Source organism: Lycium ferocissimum, chromosome 6 (genome assembly GCF_029784015.1).
Source record: "Lycium ferocissimum isolate CSIRO_LF1 chromosome 6, AGI_CSIRO_Lferr_CH_V1, whole genome shotgun sequence".
Lineage (NCBI taxonomy): Eukaryota > Viridiplantae > Streptophyta > Magnoliopsida > Solanales > Solanaceae > Lycium > Lycium ferocissimum.
In genome coordinates, this window is record NC_081347.1 from 28,041,822 (window position 1) to 28,065,150 (window position 23,329).

At 37.7% G+C, this 23,329-nt stretch overlaps 1 protein-coding gene across 1 annotated transcript; it reads right to left on the bottom strand.

The window, feature by feature from the left end:
• Nucleotides 1-12,307: 12,307 nt before the first annotated feature.
• Nucleotides 12,308-13,282, bottom strand: LOC132061251 (uncharacterized). Its single transcript, XM_059454099.1, has one exon. It carries the CDS (start codon nt 13,280-13,282, stop codon nt 12,308-12,310), a length of 975 nt encoding a protein of 324 aa, XP_059310082.1.
• Nucleotides 13,283-23,329: the final 10,047 nt, after the last annotated feature.

Sequence of the window (23,329 nt, forward strand, 5' to 3'; positions counted from 1 at the left end):
CGGTAGGTTAGCTCCGGGTTCCCATAATGGCCCTCCAATTGGGTCGTGACACCAAGGCCAGTGGGAGGTCCAGTGTTGACCGGGGATGAGCATGATTTGTTCTGGAGGTTCACTAAGATAAAGCCTCCAGAGTTCTTTGGCACTGAGGCTGAGAATTCTTATGAGTTCATCATGGACTGTCATGAGAGGCTCCATAAGATGGAGGCAGTGGATAAGTATGGTGTTGAGTTTGTTACCTTCCAGCTCTTGGGTGATGCCAAGTTATGGTGGAGGGTTTTTGTGGAGTGCTGGCCAGCAGGTCACCCCTGTTGACATGGACTCAGTTTTACCAGGTGTTCTTAGACAAGTATGTTCCTCGTACCTTGAGGGATCGGAGGCGTGATGAGTTCAGTAATATTGAGCGGGGTAATCTGTATGTGGCTGCTTATGAGGCTCGGTTCCATTTGTTGTCTCGCTATGCCCTCCAGCTTGTGCCTACTGAGGAGGAGAGAGTTAGGAGATTCGTGAAAGGTTGAACACTGCTCTTCAGTTGTCAGCTCTTCAGCTTGCGTCCTCAGGTGCTTTCTTTCAGGAAGTGAGGGATCATGTTAGGACCGTCGAGGGTGTTAGGCAGGATGGTTATAACAAGTACGTGGAGAAGAAGGCCCGAAAGGGTGGAAGTTTTAGTGGCTCTTTCTCTAAGGGCCAGAGTTCCCAGGTCTATTCGGGATGCCTCTCGTCGGCCACGCAAAGCGTTCGGTTGGAGGCCCATCGGGGGGCCGAGTACGGTATTCCGATCAGCCACGGGCTTCGCAAGCCAGAGCTCCAGATTATGGTGGTTATTCGACTTCCTCAGTTTCTATTCAGCATCTAATGCTAGACCGTGAATGCTTTGAGTGTGGTGAGATAGAAATTTCAAGAGAAATATTCCCAGTCTTATGCAAGGTATCCAGGGTACTCAATTTCAGACTCCCAGAGCTCCAGCATCAGGTAGAGGAGGAGGATTTTATGGTGGTAAACGTGCTCAGTCTGGGCGTGGCGGTCGCTCAGCCGGTAGAGGTGGCACCTAACCTAACAGAGGCAAGTTTCAGTGTGGTAGAGGTGGATATTATTCTGACAAGGGCGAAGCTCAGACAGGGCAGGTTGATCGCAATGGTTCGCAGGCTACTGGCGGACGAGTTCACTATTATGCTTTTCCTGGCAGGTCAGAGGCAGAGGGCTCCGATGCCGTCATCACAGGTACATCTCAGTTTGTCACTGGATGGATTCTATATTGTTTAACCCTGGTTCTACATTTTCTTATGTGTCTACATATTTCTCTATGGGTCTTGATATGGTCTGTGATTTGCTTGATGTCCTTATACATGTATCTGCTCCAATTGGAGGCTCTGTGGTTGTAGATAGAGTTTTTCGATCTTGTACTGTCACACTTATGGGGTATGGCACCTGGGTTGATTTAATGATTCTAGACATGGTAGATTTTGATATCATCCTGGGTATGAATTGGTTAGCTCCTTATCATGCAATTCTGGACTGTCGTGCTAAGACAGTCACCTTAGCTATGCTCGGGGTGCCTAGACTTGAGTGGAGGGGTAACCTTAGTCCCTCCCCAAAGAAAATTATTTCCTTTATTGATGCAAAGAAGCTAGTGGATAGGGGTTCTTGGCTTATTTCTCACATATTCGTGATACCAGTGTTGACGGTCCATCTCTTGAGTCAGTTCCTGCGGTACGTGAGTTTGCAAAGGTGTTTCCCGCAGACTTCCCAGGCATGCCACCAGACCGTGATACTGATGTCTGCATTGACTTAGAGCCAGGGACCCGCCCTATTTCTATTCGCCATATCGGATGGCACCAGCAGAGTTGAGGGAATTAAAAGAACAACTTTAGGATCTTCTTAGTAAGGGTTTCATTCGTCCGAGTGTCTCCCCGTGGATCCTCCTGTACTTTTCCTGAAAAAGAAAGATGGGACTATGCGGATGTGCATTGATTACCGCCATTTAAATAAAGTCACCATCCGAAATAAATACCCATCCCTCATTTATGATTTGTTTGATCAACTTCAGGGGGCTTCTGTGTTTTCAAAAATGTATTTAAGATCGGGTTATCATCAGTTGAAAATTTGGGCAGAGGATATTCCTAAGACAACTTTCCGGACTAGATATGGACATTATGAATTTCTTGTTATGTCTTTCGGGCTTACTAATGCCCAACTGCTTTTATGGATTTGCTGAATGGAATTTTTAAGCCATACTTAGACTTCTTTGTGATAGTGTTTATTGATGACATCCTGGTTTATTCGAAGAGTAAAGAAGATCATGAAAAACACTTGAGGGTTGTTCTTGGGTTGCTAAGAGACAAGGAGTTGTATGCCAAGTTCTCTTAGTGTAAGTTTTGGCTTGATTCTGTGTCCTTCATGGGACATGTGGTTTCTATGAAAGGGATTATGGTTGATCCTAAAGATATTGAAGCAGTGAGAGATTAGGATAGCCCTACATTAGTGAAAGAGATTCGCAGCTTTGTGGGGTTGGCCAGCTACTACCGTCGGTTCGTAAAGGGGTTTGCTTCTATTGCTTCACATTTGACCCATTTACTTAGAAAGAGGTACCTTTTTAGCGATCCGACGAGTGTGAGGAGAGCTTCCAAAAGCTCAAGACTCTATTGAGTATAGCACCTATTCTATCTTTGCCCCTAGAGGGCAAGGACTTTTTCGTTTATTGTGACGTTTCTCGTTCTGGTTTGGGTGCTGTTTTGATGCAGGAAAAGGTTATTGCTTATGCTTCCAGACAGCTGAAGGTTCATGAAAAGAACTATCCTACTCACGACTTGGAGTTGGCAGCTGTAGTTTTTGCGTTGAAGATTTAGAGGCACTACCTCTATAGTGCCCGTTGCAAGGTATTTACTGATCATCGCAGTCTTCAGCATATGTTTAGTCAGAGTGATCTTAATTCTAGGAAGCGGAGATAGATAGGGTTTCTTAAGGATTACGATATTATTATCTTGTATCATCCTAGCAAGGCAAATGTGGTGGCAGATGCCTTGAGCAGGAAATCAGCTAGCATGGGTAGTTTGGCTCGTTTGATTGCATTAGAGCGTCCGTTGGCCAGGTAGGTTCAGACTCTGGCTAACAGTTTCATGAGGCTTGATGTGTCTGATTGTGCAGAGTGTTGGCTTGTGTTGAGGTGAGATCATCGTTTCTATAGTAGATTAAGGCAAGGCAGTTCGAGGAAGCGAGCTTGTGAAAGATTCATGACAAGGTTTTGAGTGGTGAGGCCAAGGAGGCCGTGATTGATGATGAGGGCGTTCTAAGGATCACGGGGCGTGTTTATGTCCCTCTTTTTGATGACTTCATTAGGACGATTTTAGAGGAGTCTCACAGTTCTACATATTCTATTCATCCTGGTGCTACCAAGATGTTTCGGGATTTAAGGCAACATTATTGGTGGGCTAGGATGAAGCGGGATATTGTTGAGTTTTTTTCACGGTTCTTAAATTATCAGCAAGTTAAATACGACGACCAGAGACCCGGGGGTACGCTTCAGAGGATGCCTATTCCAGAGTGGAAGTGGAAGAGGACATCGATGGATTTTGTGGTTGGTCTTCCGAATACCTTGGGTAAGTTTTATTCGATTTGGGTCATTTTTGATAGATTGAACAAGTCTGCCCATTTCATACCGGTTCAGATCACCCATACTGCTCAAAAGTTGGCCAAGATTTATATCCGGGAGATTGTTCGTTTGCATGGGGTTGCTATTTCCATCATATCCGATAGAGGCACGACATTTACATCCCGATTTTGGAAGGCGTTGCAGTCTGATTTGGGCACTAAATTGGACCTTAGTAAAGCTTTCCACCCTCGAACGGATAGCCGATGCAGGCAAACTATTCGGGTCCGAGCGGACTATGTGATTGACTTCGGTGGCTAGAGGATATTGCGTATAACAATAGTTACCACTCGAGCATTGATATGGCCCCGTTTGAGGTCTCCTATCGGCTGGTTTGACGCATTTGAGGTAAGGTCATGGGGTACCAATCTTTTGAAAGAGACATTAGATAAGGTTAAGGTAATTCAGGAAAAGGTCTTGGCGGCTTAGAGTAGACAGAAGGAATATGAGGATCAAAGGTCTGAGATCTTGAGTTCATGGTTGGAGAACAAGTTTTGTTAAAAGTCTCACCCATGAAGGGTGTGATGAGGTTTGGGAAGAAAGGTAAGCTTATTCCTAGATTCATTGGTCCGTTTGAGATTCTTAGTCATGTGGGGAATGTAGCCTATGAGTTGGCTTTGCCTCCAGGTTTATCAGGCGTTCATCCGGTGTTTCATGTCTCTATGTTGAAGTGATATCATGGTTATGGTTCATTCATCATTCGTTGGGATTCTATCTTGTTGGATGAGAATTTGTCTTATTAGGAAGAGCCTATCGCTATTCTAGAGAGGTTCGTAAGTTGAGGTCAAAAGAGATAGTGTCAGTGAAGGTTCAGTAGAAGAACCGTCCTGTTGAGGATGCTACTTGGGAGACCGAATCCGGTATGTGCAATAACTATTCCTAGCTTTTCACCAAGTCAAGTACCTTTTCCCTTATTTCTCTTCCTTGTCCGTTCAGGAACGAACAATTGTTTAATTGGTATTTGATGTAACGACCCGCTAGGTCGTTATGGAGGCTTTGACCATCTTACCCTTGCTAGTACCTTCCCGGGAATAGATGTTATGACCCATTTTACGATCGCGCGGGCACCTACCACTCATACCTCGATAGGCGAACCCTTAAACAAGATCGTAAGCTATTTCTAATCATAAACAAGATTCATTCAATACTAAGTTACAAACATAATCAAGCGAAAATAACTCTTTTATTAAATAAGCGGAATTAATTACAAAAGTGGTTTAAACATAATAACCTTCCCAAAACCTGGTCTAGACTAGTATAAGAGCGACTAAATTCGAAGGTACAATACTCAAAATAAATAAAATAGAACTCAACCTCCATCTAGGGATGAAGATGATGGAGGTCTTCAAGAATAGCACCGCGCATCTTTCGGAAACTCTCAAATCAAGTTATCCACATGTAAAGACTCTACGCCCCGAATGGGATGTAGCAAGAGTACTATCAGTACAACCCTAGTACTAGTAAGCATCATAGGCCGACAATGGTTAAAATAACATAACGACAAATAGATAACACAAATAAACATGGTAGGAAGATTTTAAGTCAAACTCTATGTATAACAAAAATAAGTCTCATCCTAACTTAATAGATCCTCGGTGAAAACAAGTAGCTCAAAGGTATTTAATTTCCCTAACACCTACCATTTATGTGTTTTCCCCACATACAACGCAATTATGCCACTAGGATGACCTTTCCCAATCCCCACATCAATTACTAATGCCCTCAAGGACGCTCATATACTTACCACTGACAATACAACATAATACTCAATAGATTTGGACTAAAATGGAATGACAGACCTTCTCACCATTCAAATACTCGAACACAGTCATGCCCACTAGGTCATTCCCACATACCATGGACAATTTAGTTACACTTAATCAATCACAAATCCCAGCCTATGGTTATATCAAGTAAGCCCAATTGTTCTAAGTCTCAGAGAAATACAATCACAAACCCATATCATAATCAGGCATGAGAGATAATAAGGTACAATGCAAAATGTATATGGTACGGATGCAATGCATATGAAATGATGCACACATGCTCCGAGGGGACGATGTCCACCTCTCGGTAATCATAACCCATGGGGGACCGCTAAGTCCATGTACCGTCATTCTGTATCACTCAGCCTAGAATGACTCCTCCATCTAATATCAGTGCTAACCAATTTGTATCACACAGCATAGAGATGGCTACGCAAATATAGTAATGTCGCATGAATCATACGTACCTTTGTCATCACCCTTATCCAATATGAAGATCAAGACAAATATATCATGGATATGAGAAAGTATGTCATGCAATGAGAGTCTCCTAAATAACATATAGATTCCAATCAATTTCGTACAAGGATAGCCATCATAGTACAAATATCACATGAATCCGTTCCTTCCAACCGATCTCCCATAACACAAAGGAACCACCAATTCACATAAGAAAAGAAAAGCACAACTTAGGGAATCTACGGGCCACGAGCCCGAACACATAAGTCACACAACAGTACCAATCCTAAGAATTCCACCCCAAACTTCATACCCGAAGGTTCACCTGATGTCTCCAACAATTCCCTAGTATTACATGCGAGTCGCTAACCGAAGTCTAACCAAAAAGGTAACACATCATTACTACCGTACCAACAAGTATTGCAAGAGAAAATTCAATACCATAATTCCAACCTAATATAACCATCTCGACATCAGTGTCCAACGAACTGGGCATGCATTCCCCGTTTCATCTTCGTACATCTATGGAACTCTAATCGAAGTCCACCAAAAAGGAAAAGCCGTAACCTACCTCGAGGTCGAACAGGTGCCACGAACATCCCATTGATCTTCAACTTCACACTTCCAAACTGTGACCCGTAATGAAGGGCCTTGGAATGTCAAGGAAACCCGAAAGAACAAGGGTCAATAATCTAGGAATGTTATTCAGATTTCGGGTTTGCAAAGGAAAGATTGGAATGTATTCCCAACAAGATTTTCTAGGTTTTCATGAGTTAATAAACTTGGTTTTACTGCTAAATAAGTCATAAAATTGATTCTTTCCTTCATAAAACATGAATCTAGAGATTACAATCAAAACCCATTTACTAAAAGAGAGGAAAACTCAGAAGTTAGAGACGGTTAATCCTCCTAATTTAAGAACTTGAAGGATTCTCCCAAGAATGTCTATATTTTAAGCTTAGAGATTCCATGTTGGTCATCTTAGACTTGAAAAGTAGAGAACCTCCATTTTTATCGGCTTGGAGGATGAATTCTTAGTGAAACGAAACATTAAAATGGAAAAGGGATGAAGTAATGAGATAGTGAGGTTACCTATTCCATGAAACCAGGAGAATTTCCTTCCAAATGCCCCAAGTGGCTGTTGAGATTTAGGGTTTGAGTAAAAATGAGGTCAAATCCTGAAATGGGTTTTAAATACTAGAGAAAACTGCGATACCTGCCGGGGCGGGTTGCATATCTGTCGCAACGGTCACGCTATGGCGGGTCGAGAGGCTGTTGTGGTGGTCATATGCAAGAATTCAAAATATCGCTATGGAGGTTAGGAAGGCAGTTCTAGCGGTAGCGCCATGGCGGTTCTCTTGCCGCTATAGCCCTTTAGTGGGCCCCCAGTGGTCCTTTACGATTTTAAACCTTTCCAAAATGATTCCGAGTCAATTTAATAGGATAATTGTCACGACCCAAACCGATGGGTCATGACCAATGCCCGAGATGGACACTCGTATACGAATCTGCTAGATATAATCAGACTGGAGCTAAGGATAATATGGAAATTTGTAAAAGCAAGCTATAGACTCATAACGTCACATATTAGAATGAACCTGTCTCCTGAGGAGTCACAGCTAACCAAAACATACAAAATATGCAAGCCGACAAGGCTGCCACTATATACAAGGGAATATCCAAATGGACTATGTCGATATAGCTGACCAAAGCCTATATACAACCCACACATGTCTACAGACCTCTAAGAGTATAATAGTGAGGTCAGTACAAAAAATGTACTGAGTAAGTAAAGCATGAAGTACAATAAAGAAGATCATAACTGAGTAAAAGATGACAGGAGACAAGTATGATAATCAAAGATACTAATGCACCTATGCCTTATGAGATTAGAGTCATGTATCTTTATATAGTACATCGTACCCGGCCCATTATGGGACTCGGTGAAATAATCATATATGTACCGTACCCGGCCCTCTAGTGAGGGACTCGATGAAATAATCATATATATACCGTACCCGGCCCTCTAGTGAGGGACTCGGTTAACAATGCAATGAAACTGTGCACGAATGCGTACCCGGCCCGGGACTTGGTGAAATGATGTAATAACGTTATGCACGAATAGAATATCAGGAGCAACCATATACAAATTAAATTAATCATCTGAGACTCAATAGAATAATTAGAATGAACCAACACTTGAGAATCAAAGACAACTATCATGTCAAGTACCACTGAGAACTAGAATTCATTGGAATTATGTACGTTCATCGTCCGCTCGTTTTATGTAATTCATGCCAAAAAGAAAGAAGGGATAGCTTTACATACCTGACAATCTACCTAATCACCCAACGTCTACTCCTCGAGTCCGTATATATACAATCACAATGATAACATCACAATTAGACCATTTACACCACTTACTATCTAATTTGTATACGAATGGAACTTAATGAAATTCGGGCAACATTTCCTCTATAAACTGGACAATCCGGACAATCCTGAAAATCCAATTCAATTGAATCATCAACAATATCAACAACAATACCAACCATTAATATACATCATAAATCAGCTGATTCCATCCATTTAATTCAACTAAAACAGCCCCCGATCCATAAATCTCAACAAAACAACAAACGAGTTTATAACGCTATTTTCTCCGTTCTAATCCGTTAAAACTTTAAATAAACTTATTAACAATTAAAAAGGGACCTTAATCTTACCTTACGTATGCAGAAACCACGTCAACACTCTTCTTTTTGGTGATTTTTAGCTCAAATTGAAGGCAACGCGATGTACAACGCTTTTCTCTTCATGAGCCTAGGGATTTGGGGCTCGGATTTTGACCAAAATGGCTTTCTTAGCCTAGAATATCTCTCCCTCTCTCTCTAATATTTTTGGAAGTTCCTAGATGAAAATGAATAGCCCTCAAACGAAATTTCCATATATATTAAGGTTAATGGGCTTCATGGGCCGAAATATAAATGCTTGGGTCGGGTCTCAACTTGCTGCCCCGCCAGCCCATCTTGTATCGTCCATAACTCCTTCCTGTATCACATTGACGAGTGGTTTGTTTAGTTAGAAACTAGACTTCTTGAATTTCAGTGTAGGCTTTTGTTTCACCCCAAAACTCATCTTATTCTAGGAGATATGCCTCCAACATTGTGGGCTAAAAATCTGGTCCGAGATTTTTACTGAAGTTCTTCCGATTCATTTTGTTTAGATTCGTTTAACTTCTAATCCTCTTCCAACCCTCATGTAACCTCTTATACATACATATATATACTCATATACATTCATAACAATCCATACACTCGTCTCGAAGGGTCCGGAGAATCACAATAACCTCAAACATAACTAGAGAACTCACAAAGCTTCGACGAAACTCCAATCGCAAAAGTATATACATATCTTTTGTCCATCTTCTATATCATTACTAATAATCTCAAATACTTTAAAAGGGCACTCACATAACCTCGTATACGTACTCATAACACGATTTCAAATCCTTTAGGTTACCATGTCACCTCGGGATACTTAAGGCAACCATATATATAAAGATATTCTTACTAACTCGATTAACTTTCCTTAAACTTTCTTAACTTGTTCATTCTTGTCTTAAGTCAAGTAGCACGCACTCTTACGGGTGTAACAATAATTTCTCTATGTGACTAAGCAACACTGATCTAAAGACGTCTTGGGACATGAAACTCGAGGAAATCATGGTAACGGCCAAACGGGTCATTACATCAGATACCAATTAAACAACCGTTCGTCCTCGAGCGGCTGGGGAAGGAGAGGAATTTAACGGAATTGATTTTAACATGGAACGAGGATTTGCTAGGGTCCACATTACACCACAGTACCCCACCCAACGTCTCAAGTCTTTTCCCACATTTGAACTGTCAGAGTCTAAGAGTCGGAATGTTCGGGCACACCGCACTCTATCGGTCCTCTACGAGAGTTTGAGTAAGAAAGTGTTCTAATTTAACCTGATAATGCCTTAAGCGATTTACCAAGAGTGAGTAAAATAAAATAAAATAATTAAATAAGAAATCAGGGGGGGTACTGCCGGGGCGGTGAGAGTGTGTGCCAACGCGGTCAATTCTAACGCTAAGGCGGTCAAGAGTGTAGAAGGGGAGTACGCTGCGAGGGCTAGACCAACAGTCGCAGCGCACACGCTGGCATGCCGAAGGTTACCGCTGGAGTTGGAACTTGTATTAGTCTCGTGAACATGTTCCGTCTCAAACAGTGCAGACATTCAGAGGCAGACGAATCAGGTGGATGAAACAGGCTGGTGAACAAGTTCCAGCACAAGCCCCACATCAATTAGGATTTGCAGATTTATGGTAAAGAGTTGGCGGTCAAGTTGTAGGATTCCTTTCCATAATTAAACACAATTCTTCAGACTCCTACAAGGACAATGAAGTCAATTCAAAAGGCAAGAATCCTAATTCAACACAAACCCTAATATATCTCATGGGTCTACTCGAAGAGGGTTTTGTGTTTGCCGACTTGCTATGCACTCAATGTTATAAATATCCAAGTCTTACCAAGAAGAATGTTTGCGCACCCACAAAGAGAGAATTCAGAATATTGAGCAATCAAAAGATATATCAAGAATCCAGGCGTGCGTCCCTAGTGCAAGAAGATAGATTGAAGGAGTTGTTCTACTATATAATGTTTTCCAGTTCTTAAGTCTAGAAACTTGTATTAGGTTGTTTATCTAGTTGTACTTTATCTGCTTTATTAGAAGCAGTCAAGTTAGTACAAAAATAGTGTAAATTCAACTTCAAGTTGGGGATCAACTTGAAGGTTGGTTACTAGTCTAGGGAGACTAGTGAGATAGGAATTAGAAGTTAGTTCCTAGGTTGCAGAGTTTGTAATTTGAATTTTAGAAGCTCACCGTTGTAGTAAAGTTTGGGGGAAATCCTACAGGGGTGTAAGTCGTGGTTTTTATTGCCCTTGTGAGTCGAGTGGTTTCCACGTAAAAATCACTATGTCCATTACTTTCTTGTTCATTATTATTGTGCAAACACGTACGTAGAACAGGTAGAGCAAAGTGTTCTATCCTTAATCGAAAATCAGATATTGATCAAGATAGAAACTTAGGTCGTGCAACTCCAACATTCTAGCTTCAAGAGGTATATACTAATTTTATATTTGATTAATTAAATTAATGTGTTATTTATAATACATTATGCAAGACGATCTTGTACGCTTCCATTTTACATACTCTAAGACTCTAAGTCACCATAGCAAAGTTGCTATAAGAAATTATTTGTTATGGGCCAATTCGTAATCTAACGGTGAAAAACATCTATATATCATCATTATACAAGATTTATGTAAACTCAAAGAGAAATTACAACAAAATTTTGCTTTTATGCGTTAATGCAATAAATTGGTCAGACATACATTAGAGTTGTAACGAATTATTGTTGAATTGTTTTATTTCTCTTTTTTTTGTAGGCTCAAATTCAATATTATTATTTTTGACATTTAAAGGAACCTTTTATTAATCACCAAGTAAATATTTACAAATTAGGGGTGGATTAACCAATCCTATCCCCTCTTAGTGTGCATCCTCTATAACAAAACAAACTAACTACCAAACATTCCTAAACTCCCATGAAGCTGTTATAGCTAAACAACTTCATAGTGTATCTGAATCTTATACACAGGTTAAGCTTCTGACCTTCATCAAATAACTTGTATTGTATTAATACTCTTTTTCATGCATCTTTATCCCACTTAATTCGCCAGCTTTCACTAATGACTTTCCGATTTTCCACACATACGTCCGGATCTTCGAATATTAATTTTTATAGCTTTATGTTTAGTCAGAGTTACACGTGGTGAATAGATAAGGCTCAATAAATTTTACCAATTTTAATTTAACTGTTTATGGGATTTTTCATTTTACAATTGAAGCACTAATCAGTATGATTTATGCATAGAGCCGGTGGAGACATATTTTTTGACGTTGGAAATAGTTGGGGCTTCATAAAGAGAATCAATATGATATGAATTATGATTATATCCGTTAGTTCCTGCCTTGCTTATATTTTGCATGATGAAAATATATAAGTTAAATCAAGACTAGGAAAAGGAAAAATGATTTCAAAGTACAACTATAAAGCTCTTTGTATACTAGTACAAATTTGAAGATATCACTATATATGGTAGAAGAATTCAACATTGAATTTATACGGATAAATTGAAACCTAGCTACATCGTAAGAACTTTTTTCTTATACATATTTATAAAGACAATCTAACACGTACTGGTATAGGTCTAGAGGGACTTTTACTTTTTTATTCCTTCTAGATTTTCGTACAGTTTACGAAATCATCATCATTATGGATGCCCAAAACCATTTTGGAGATTGCAAGAAGAGTCAGAATTACTCTCAATAAAAATTAAAAGTGAATAATTATATGTGAAACCTACGCAAGTTATCCTCATAATGGTTATTATAAGGAAAACTCTTCTGGCGTTCAAGTTTCTTATTTTTCTTCTTTTTGGTGCTTCTTGATCCACAAATAAGCTTGAATTCAAAACCATACGCTTTGCCAAAACATGAAAATAATCCTCCTCCATCTGAATCATGTTTTCTTCTTCTTCGAGATTTCTTATTAATCTCGACATGTTCTTGCACGTGAACTTGATCATCTGAGCCCCACGTCAAGCTTTTTGATCGCATCGATTGGATTTCTTCATCTTTTTCACCGGGCATTGTCCAATTCTCGAATACAGAACTTCCATATTCTAATCCTTCCCCTGTGTGATACAATCCTTTCTTCATATCTTCTGCCACAATTGAAGGTATAGGTTGCACCCCTGAGCAAAATGACACAGTTGGTGTCCTTCTCATCTTTTGATTTGGCGAAAATAAATCTGAATTGCTATTAGACATTATTCGTTTACTACGTAAACGTTGTAACATTCCCCTTTTTTGACTTTTATTCTCATCAGGAGTCTCTGGCATGTAATTAATATTCTTGGTAATTTCTTCTTCGTACAATGTGTCATGACCGTTAGAAATAGTCAAGGTGTTTTCAAGCTGTTCATCGCTAATGCTTTTTTCATCTTTTAATGATGAGACATGGCTTGTACATATAGAGGTGCTCAATTCACTTCCAGAAAGGATAATTTCTGGCGGGGGGCTAGTGTCAATCAATTGGACACTAACATGAAGGAGCCCTTGTAAATGACCACTTGGACGACGAATATGAAGCGTAGTGGATCTCATGGTTGGATTGTTGGATGAAAGAGGAGGGAAAAAGCTATTTATATTAAGGTGTGTTGTGCCAATAGGGAGATCACGTAGCCATGCAACATTGTAGATCTCGAACGTAATGGAAGGCGATTCTGAATTAAGAAACTTGTCATCCACTCGAAAAACCATCTTGTAATTCCATCTAGGGTTTGTTTTTCCATTGTGATCCACCCTCGTTGTTAATCTATGGTCTGGATGTATATATGCAACTGCAAAGGTGCGTAACATTTTTGACACGGGGGGAAGGTCCTGGGCAGAAATCACATTGATCTCTAAGATCTTGAAATGGGGTTGAATGAACATTTTGGCTACAATTCAACAACGACGTCGTGGTCGTCTTTGAATTAAAGAACGTCGACGATATGAATGAAGAAGGAGAATGAGAATGCATAATAATTTAGCAATCCAATTTTACCTCAACCAAAGGGGGATTACCCGTATTTTGTTACTAGTTGAAATGGGAAGGTAAGAGAGACGGATGTCTGTAAGGCTGTTGTTTTCAAGTTATTCTTTCCACAAGTTTCGGATAGGTAATGAGCAAATGTGTGGTTGACTACTTATTGACTAATTAGGTTTTAAAAAATAGTACCATATAAGTAATAACATTATTAGTAATGATGTCAAAATTTTATAACGTCATAACGTACGTATTTTTTTTAAGGAAAAATCATAAAATTGTAACAGATGGTGGGTGCATGTGTATAACTCATAATTACTTAATAATAGTAGTACTAGTTTTTCTGATTATGAAAAAGGAGAAAATGTCTTTTAATATAGAAAGATGTGAAACCTTGTAAAAATACTTTCAAAAAGACATTGTTTATTTGATATGTTATATCTTAACCATAATTTTAAAAAATTAGTAGGTACTCAAAAAATTATGAAAGAACAAACAAAGAAATTAAAATTTAGAAGAAATTGGGTGTTGGATTATGACCCGCTTTATAACCCATTTTAGTCTAAATAATTTTTGAACGGATTAATAACCCGCCCAAATTCATCCCGACCCGCCCATTTGACACTCCTAATTTTTAGTTATATCACCTCACACAATAACTTCTATCATCTATCGCCTCACATAGAAGAGCTACTGACAATGCTATCCGAGAATATATCTTGCACTTTAGCAAAAAGAAAGGCAAGAACCCTAGTATGATCCTTAAGATTAACCTGGAAAAGGTGTCTTTCATCAAAGATACACTCATGTTCTTCAAGTTTCCAACCACAATTAGAAAACTCATCATGTTTTATGTGAGCTCACAAGAGGTACTAAACAATCTAACCTTATATCACCCTACTTGTTTATTCTTTGCATGGAAAGACTTTAGAGCTATTGACAATTGGTCAACAAGAAGTCCGTAACCCCATCAGCAACAGCAGAAGCTTTTCACTTGTTCTTTACTGATGAACTAAATCTAATTTCCAAAGCTATTCTTGGTAACTGCCACAGAATTTCTTTGACTTCAACTCTAAATCTAGGCAAAAAATTAACCTTGACAAATCCAACGTCATTCTCTCAGCCAATTGTAGTGACAATGCTACTAAGAGCCTCTCAAATACTCTTACGATAAAAAAGGGTTCTAAACTTGGGAAGTACCTTGGTTTAGACACAATTTTCTCATTTCTCTTGTTGTTCGCCGGATCATAGCCTCTTTGACCACCGCCCATAGGTCGTGTTCATCTAATCTCCATTACCTGCCGCCTGAAGGCCAGATGTGTGTTGATGTTGAGTTGAGATAGGTTGCATGTGCTGTGGAGGTTGGAATTCAGATTGGGATTACCATCCTTCTTTGTTTGAGGTTTGTCAAAATTTGTTGAAATTTTTGGTAGGGAAGGGTTGTTATTGTCTCCCCCTGGGTTCGAATTAGTGCTATTGTTAGAGGCTGTGGAGGTCTGATTTTGGTGGTCATTAGTGGTAATTTGGTTTTTCTCCATGGTATTGGGTGTTTCTGTTGGTTGGTTGTGTTGGTTGTGGTGGTTGCAGGGGGAGGGAAGTTGAAGCTTGGGGATTTTGAGTTGTCGCACATTCATTGGTGGAGTCAGGTGGGTCTGATGGTTAAAGGTAAGTGGAATCTTTTGTTGACATAAGCTTGTAGAGAGAAGTGAGAGAGAATATATTGTAGAGAGAGGTACTATGCCTATAAGTAAGTTTTCCTAATAACAAAGAAAGTACAACGTAATATAAGTATCAACACTGAGAAATGCCATATATAGAAAACTAATTCATGATTTGAATGGTTCCTTAGTATCATTTCAGCTAAAGTTGGCAGTGAACTCGTGGCAATACTAAATTTGAAATCCGATCGAGCATCAATACTAAGGGGTCGTTTGGTAGGATGCATTAGAAAAAATAATGCATGCATTATTTTTGGTATTACTAATCCCTTATTTGATATACTTTTTCAACTTATGTATAGCTAATACTTGTATTAGTTATACACTCTATTTGGTATTATCTTATATATAGTTAATACATAGCAAATCATGGTACTAGCAAAACCAACATTATTAATACATGCATAAGCCTAATTAAAGACAAAATTGTCCTTCGAATCTTATGCTTATTAGAATATGCTATTATATTAATCCAAGTTTGATACTGAAATTGCTCCGGCCGCCATGTATATATGTACTCCATTAGTTTCTTCATTGTAAATTTGTAAATCTGTATTCTACTGCTGGAATAATCCGCATGTAATAACCTCAATTTTCCTTTTATTTTTTAAATCAAACATTCTATTCCCGTTATAATTTAATCTTTTTCAGTTAAAATATGCAAAAATTAGTGATGTACTTTGTATATTAAATTACGCAAATAATAAAATATTATCGGTATGATGTTTGTAAAAGCGATCTGTGGGTATCTGGCCTAGGATGTTCACGTATGACGTAGTACATATGTTGATCAACTAGTATTTTACAAGAATCATTTTGGTTTTCTATCATTTTTTTGCCCGGAGTGCCCTTCGTTTGGGGTGGTCTTTAAATTTTGCCCCTCATATTTGAAATCTTTAAAATTTGCCCTTCGGCTAACACCCATAGGTTCCAGGTTCGAACCCACGCGATCAAATTTTAAAAAAAAATCGCAAGGCAAGTTTAAATTTCGCTATGCTGGGACCGGCATACTTTTGTTAAGGAATTACCAAAGTTATCGGACCGGATACTTATGCCTTGTGGGCGAGACTTGGCGTAAGTATGCGGTCCGCATAACTTTGATAATTCTTCAAAAAGTTATCACGGTCCCAGATAAAAGTTTGCCCATTAAAAGTATGCCCCCACCGGCATAACTTTGTGAAGGAATTATCAAAGTTATGGGACCCGACATACTTGCCTTATGGGCGGACTTGGCATAAGTATCTGGTCGCATAACTTTGATAATTCCTTCACAAAGTTATGCGGTCCGGCATAAAAAGTTTGCCCATTAAAAGTATGCCCCACGCGGCATAACTTTGTGAAGGAATTATCAAAGTTATGCGGACCCGGCATACTTATCTTAAATCGCCCCATAAGGCATGAGTATATCGGGTCCGTAAAATGTGTAATTCCTTAACAAGTGTATGATGTTGGCGGCATAGCGAAATTTAAAGCGCCTTGCGAATTTTTTTAAAAATTTTGACCGCGCGTGGGTTCGAACCCGGAGCACATGGGTGTTAGCCGAAGGGCAAATTTAAACATTTCAAATATGAAGGGCAAAAATTTAAAAACCTTTGGCAAAAGCAGGCTACGTCGAATTGCCCGTTTTCTATTAGGAGTGAGTTTTGGTTTTGTTTTCCTTTTTTGAGTTTTGGTTTTGTTTTCCTTTTTTTAAGCGAGGTCGCTACTGTTTACTGCTAAAAACGGTTTTAGTATAATCAATTAAATTTGTTAAAAATGGGGTTAAAGACAAGCGGATTGTGATCGATCTAAACTTTTAGGGCTCGGTTGGTATAAGGGATGAGGATAAATAATCACGGGATTATATTTGAGATGAATTTATCCCACGTTTGGTTGAGATAAAATGGTGGTATAACTAATCCTAGGATTAGTTATCCCGGTATTGTAGTGTTATTTTATCCCTGTGGAAGGGTGAAATAACTAATTCCAGCATAAGTTAGAGAAAAGGCCCAAAATCATACATTATCTTTGGCTTTAAACCAAAATCATACACTATCTTTCACCTGGAGTACTAATAGTCATCTATCTTTAATAAAGTGGTGCACTTTTGGTCATAACCCTAAACACCGTTATTTTCTTAACGGTGAGCCTCCTCATGTGCTTATAAGACGATTCTCTTTCCCAGCAACCATATTTCTCTACAAACCGATCAATGTTCTCTTGCTTCTCTTCGCCCATTCTTCCCCCAGTTTCTATAAACTAATTCACATATTCGTGAGACCTAGTGAAATCAGGTTTGGTCAAATTGGTTTTGTTGAAGAATGACAATAAAATGCAATCTTGTACATAAAAGCAATTGAGAATTGAAGATAGCTTTTGAATTTATTCTACATGGATGAGTAAGATCCCAAGGTTATGGGTAAGTGATCAAAATTAATGAGCTCTTTGATTCCAAAATTTATGTTGTGCAACTATAGTGTTCTTTTTTTACCCCTTTTACCTGAATAATGTTGGTGGGTATTTGGTAATTTTGTATTTTCTGTGAATAATGCACTTTTCATCGCGATACACGCGTGACGTTTTTGGCTAAAACTTCCGGGAGTCTTGTTGCTCTTTTTTCAAAAAAAAGAAACTAAGTTTCAATAATTATTCTAGATTTATTAGGTCTATGATAATCATTATCAAGATGCTAGCAGAGCCTTATATAAATATTGTTGCAACCGACTCTTTGGTATCGTTTTTATTTTTAAGCTTCTAGACAGTGAAGTGTGGTAAAATCTCAAAGCTACAGTTAGAATGTGATCGAAATAGTACCCGTGTCCCTGCTGCTATATCTCATCATAAATGTGCTAATTTGGTATATCTATGAGATTAATTTTTAGTTGATATGAATACTTTTCCCAACCTGGGCAGTAATTTGTTGATACATACCATATCCTGTGTTTTCATCAGATTTCTCTACTGGATAAGTTCATTTAATTTTAGTAATGTCTCTCCTCCGAACATTTTGCAGAATTTCATGCTATGTGTTTTGAGGCTTGGCTTACATCATGGAGACCTTTTGCCTTGTCTGTAAACGTGATTCAAGAACTATCACGATGATCCACCATCTCTATTTTTTCCCTTTTCCTGACATCATGGAGACGTTTTTCCTTTTGTCTTTACTATTATCACTCTTTTTTAGAGGCACAGCTCTGAAATGCAGCTAAATCTCGCAAACAATGTTATTAAGTTTATGTAATTGAGTCCTCATGTTTGGAACTATTCCTAGCTACAAAAACTACCTTGAACATTTGATAATTATTTTGGATAACTAATGGAAAATCTCTTCAATTTGAGAAATGTTCTGATTGTTCCTTTACATATGAGTTTAGTACCTTGCTTGTTTATTTTGTACTTATTTTGTGTTTTACCTCTTGTAGATATCAAGATCATGCTGCTTGTAAAGATGCATAATCAAGGATGAATTAGAGGAAGAGCAAAAGATGGAGCCAAAGATTGAGCTTTTCTACAGTTTGTCGGATTGAAGCTGAGATTGAAAATTTGAAATGAAACTAGGAAAAATTAACACCAATGAAAGCTCAGATTGAGAACTGAAAGAGGAAAAGATGAAGACCAGAAAGTCTTGATAGAGTTTCATTTGGTTAATAATGTTATGTTGCTTGTACTATTGTGGCATTTTGCTTGATGAACATCTTAAACCATAAAGACATAGTTGAATGTATCTTTTACTTTTTTATGTAATGAAATAAAGTTGTTGGCATAAAACTATATTCCATTGCAACTGATCATATACACATTTTAATGCATCGACATCAAAAAATTAATACTTCGAACAAATAAGATTTCAGCTTTTAATTCCAATGACAAAACAATTCCAGCAACATTTTTTTCATTACAGTAGCTAGTTTATCAACTCAAAAAACCAGTAAAAACAACTGATGACAGTTTTCAGCATCAGCAAAAAACAGCCTTTTTACAGCTAAGACAGCAGCAAAATTCCAGCACCAGCTTCACAAATCAACTAGGACAGCAAAAAAATTCCAGCAGCAACTTACAAAACCAACAATAACAACATCAAAATTCCTGCACAAGTTTAAAATATCAGCAAAGAACATAATAAATCACAGCACCAGAAAGACATCATAAGCTCACTTGAAAGTCAAAAAAAGAGCACCAAACGTCAACTAGAAAAATAGCATAAATGCACCCGCAAGTGTACACAAAGAACGAACCATTTTATCCACCCAAAAAAACGTTATAGCTTCAAAATGTAGGTCCATTTTGTTGAGTATATTGAGAATTTTCCCAAAGAAAATCTGGTCCAATTTCTACTTCTTGTTGTCGCATTTGCTCATGTTCCATTGCTTCTTGTCCCTCTTCATCACATCTTCTTCTAACCTGAAAAATAATTATACATATAATTTATGTTAGTTTAAGCTTATTAAGTAAAAAAACAATTTTAATAGAAAAGTCAACATTACATGTAGCTTCTGACGAACTGAAAACAATGTATTTGCAAGTCCTTATGTTGTGGCCAGGCTTGTGACATTTACTACAATCCAGTGATTTTTGTTTTCGTTTCATCTTTGTTCGACTTGCTCCAACTTCATCCTGTTCCTTTCTTCGCAATGTCTGTTTTCTTCCTTTCTTCTTTTTTCTTGTAATCCTTGGAGGTAAAGGAGGAACTGTACTCGACTTAGGCCACATTTGTGGCCCATTCATTGGTAGAATTGAATTCTCATAAATTTTTCTGTATATTTCTACCTTATAACAATCATGAACATTTGTGGCCCATTCATTTGTTGTTTGTCATTTTCTCCAATTTTTGATTGATTTACTGTATTCACTTTGTCCATTTGAAAATAAGAGTCCAGGTGTTCAAAATATATCTCAAGCACATTATCCTTTTGGATGTTTTTGCCAACTGTGTGGGCTTCGAAATCTGTTGAGACCAACTTCCATCTATTAACGGATCCTCCACGCCTATGCCAAAAAGTTATTGAATCATTTGCATAACCACAAATCTCTGCCATCTTCTTGAACTCAGCAAGATTAAAATCTGCAGCATTTACATAATCGATATAATCTGTGTTTCCTCCAATGTAATGCTTTTCTGGTGTGCGTCTCATAATTCCCCCATGATATATTTTCACGGTCATAAACGAAGCCTCGGTTATCAAATCTGAAATCACAAATGATAAACTTCACATGATGCTGTTACAGAACAAAATAGTACAAGATAGTTGTTTATTGAATATGAACTAACAAGATAAATGTAAAAAGCTAGACAAAAGATGTCCAAACAATCAATAGATTTTTAGAAAATAATTGGGATATCCAAAGTATTCTAATATAATATTATACCTTCAGTAAATACTGAACTTTTTTGTGAAAGTTGTCTATGATTAAGGGTTCAGCCACCAATATAAAAAGCAAACAAAATAAACTAATTGAAAGGTACTTTTAGCAACAATAAAAAAATATATAATAAAATCAAGATGTTGTTTCTCAAAACTAATTGAAAGGTGCTTTTAGCAACAGTCAAACCTAACCAAAAAAATTCTTCAATCTAAAAAATAATAGGAAATTCTCACCATAAATAGGAGGTGATTGTCTTTCACTGTGACACCTTAAGAGCATTATTACTTCCTGATATTGATTCTACTACAGATGCAATTGTATAATTTTTGCCCAAGGATCGATCAAGACAGAGAGACAATCGCTATTGTTTGGAGGGAAATAAAAGCGTAGCTATTGTTTGGAGGGAAAGAAATTTGTGTGATATGACGTGAGGAGGCTCACCGTTGAGAAAGTAACGGCGTTTGGGGTTGTGATTAAAAATGCACCACTTTATTAAAGAAAGATGACTATTAGTGCTCCAGGTGAAAGATAATGTATTATTTTGGGTCTAAAGCCAAAGATAGTGTATGATTTTGGGCCTTTTCTCCATAAGTTATCCTGGAATAACTTGTTTCCAACCAAACGACCCCTTAGTGTTGGTGAGGAATCTGGGAACAACTAATAGAAAAACTCGAACGTAAATAACAAGTAAAATCAGTGAACAAAACGTAGGAAAAATGTAAAGGTGACTTGTTATATTTAGGCTTGAGAGCACAAATATAGCTAGGGTTAGAAGTACGAGAGATGAGATGGTCTCTTCCTTTCTCCTAGATGGTATATCTATTTACACAAGCTCTTGACCTTTCAATGTGCAAGTACAATTGTTGTGACATGCCACTAGTATTAACATCCTGTTGTATAGTGTCGCGCAGCTCGAGGCTAACAAACAGGAGAGGGTTTTTGAGAGTGCTAGCCAGCCGTGAGTTGAAACCGGATCCGAATGACCTCATTACAACAACTCCTTCTCCAATTGAACTTCAGACCCTCTTCGCATCCACCGTATACTCGGCTTTGAGAATGCAGCCCAATTGAAAAGCCTAGTACTCCCAGGAATCGTGATTACTATTTAAGCACGCCCGCATCTCCTTTGACTTTCTTCGATTAACCGTTCACCTACCCGAATTTTACCCCATACAACTACAGTGTTAGGAGTCATTTGATTGTTAGACCAATTATACACAGTTATAAACTTAGGCAATTATACACAAATTAAATTAACAGTGGATTAAAATGAACACATTGAGTTTGCAAATTGATATTGTGAGAAATTATTGTTGCGCCAAATAATCCAATAAAGTGGGAAGTATAATTATCAATAAACCTATTCAATTCTCCGTCGGTTCTTTTTGTTCTTCTATTGGTCACAATTTCACAAGTACATATATATCTGCGGTAGATAAATAAATACTTAGCATATTTCTCTTTCACAAATAAATATTCAGTTCAATATTATATAGGTAGACAAATCAAATAATTTTTTAATCTTTTTCATATGAAAACATTAATCGTCGGGGAACTTTGGTAGAATTCGTAATTTCTTTAACCAATTAAATTATTTATGTCAAGGATAGAAAGTACATCCGCAGCATATTCTTTTAAAAAAGATAAAGTGGTGGACTGATTATTGATTACATTTTAGATATCCACAAATATATAAAGTTAAAGAATGTGGTGGGTATTTTTGTAAACAAATATTTTTATAAAATATTTACGCAATGCAAGTTATTTTTAATACACCAAACCAAATAGTTGTTAGACATAATCTCAGCATAATTAATGCCAGCATAATTAATACCAGCATTACTAATACATCTATTCAGCACTATTCTTATACACTACCAAACGACCCCTAAGAGAATATTCTGAAATCAGTCCATAACTTGAACTGTTACAGAGGATGTTAGTATTTTATATACGAGATAAATAATATTATATGTGTATTAGCAAGAGTCGGGAACCTAGATGGGCCAAAAAAACATCTAAAATAACTAAAACTCATAAACATGGAAATAAGATCAAATATTACCTCAAGAACCAATTCCAAGATTACTTCACCTTGAAATACCCTCCAAAGCTTCTACAAGAAGAAGAGACAAGTTTCAACCACACTTTGAAACCCTAAGCAGCTTGATTCTCACTTTGATCTTTGATTTATGCTCGGGGATGTGTTTGAATATGTTGGAAGAGGTTTTTAGAGCTTTCTTGAACTTGGGGTTATTTTAAAAATGACTTAAAATGAAGGAGAATTAAACAATATATAAAATCGACAAAATTCCACACTTCGTTAAAAGATAATTCCGTATTCTTGGTCATATAACATTATACGGCCAACTGCAACCGTATAAAATAATATGGTCAATATAATGGATCATATAACACCAGCTCCAAAACTGTCTTCTCTGAAAATTTTAAAATCCTTAAATACGGTCCATATCTCAAAATACGGACCATATCTCATCCACTACAGTCCCTTATTTTATATTTCCCGAAACAACTTTTGAACCTTTCAGTTCAATTCACTTATTCTCTAATCCTTCATGCTTACCAAACATGAACTTAAACCCTTATAAGCATAAGTTAAGCTTGTCCAACCTCGTATATCCTCAGAAATAGTCCCGGTGTCCAAAATTATAGCGAGTAACATAAGATGAATCTTAATGTATAACTACAAGGTGTAAC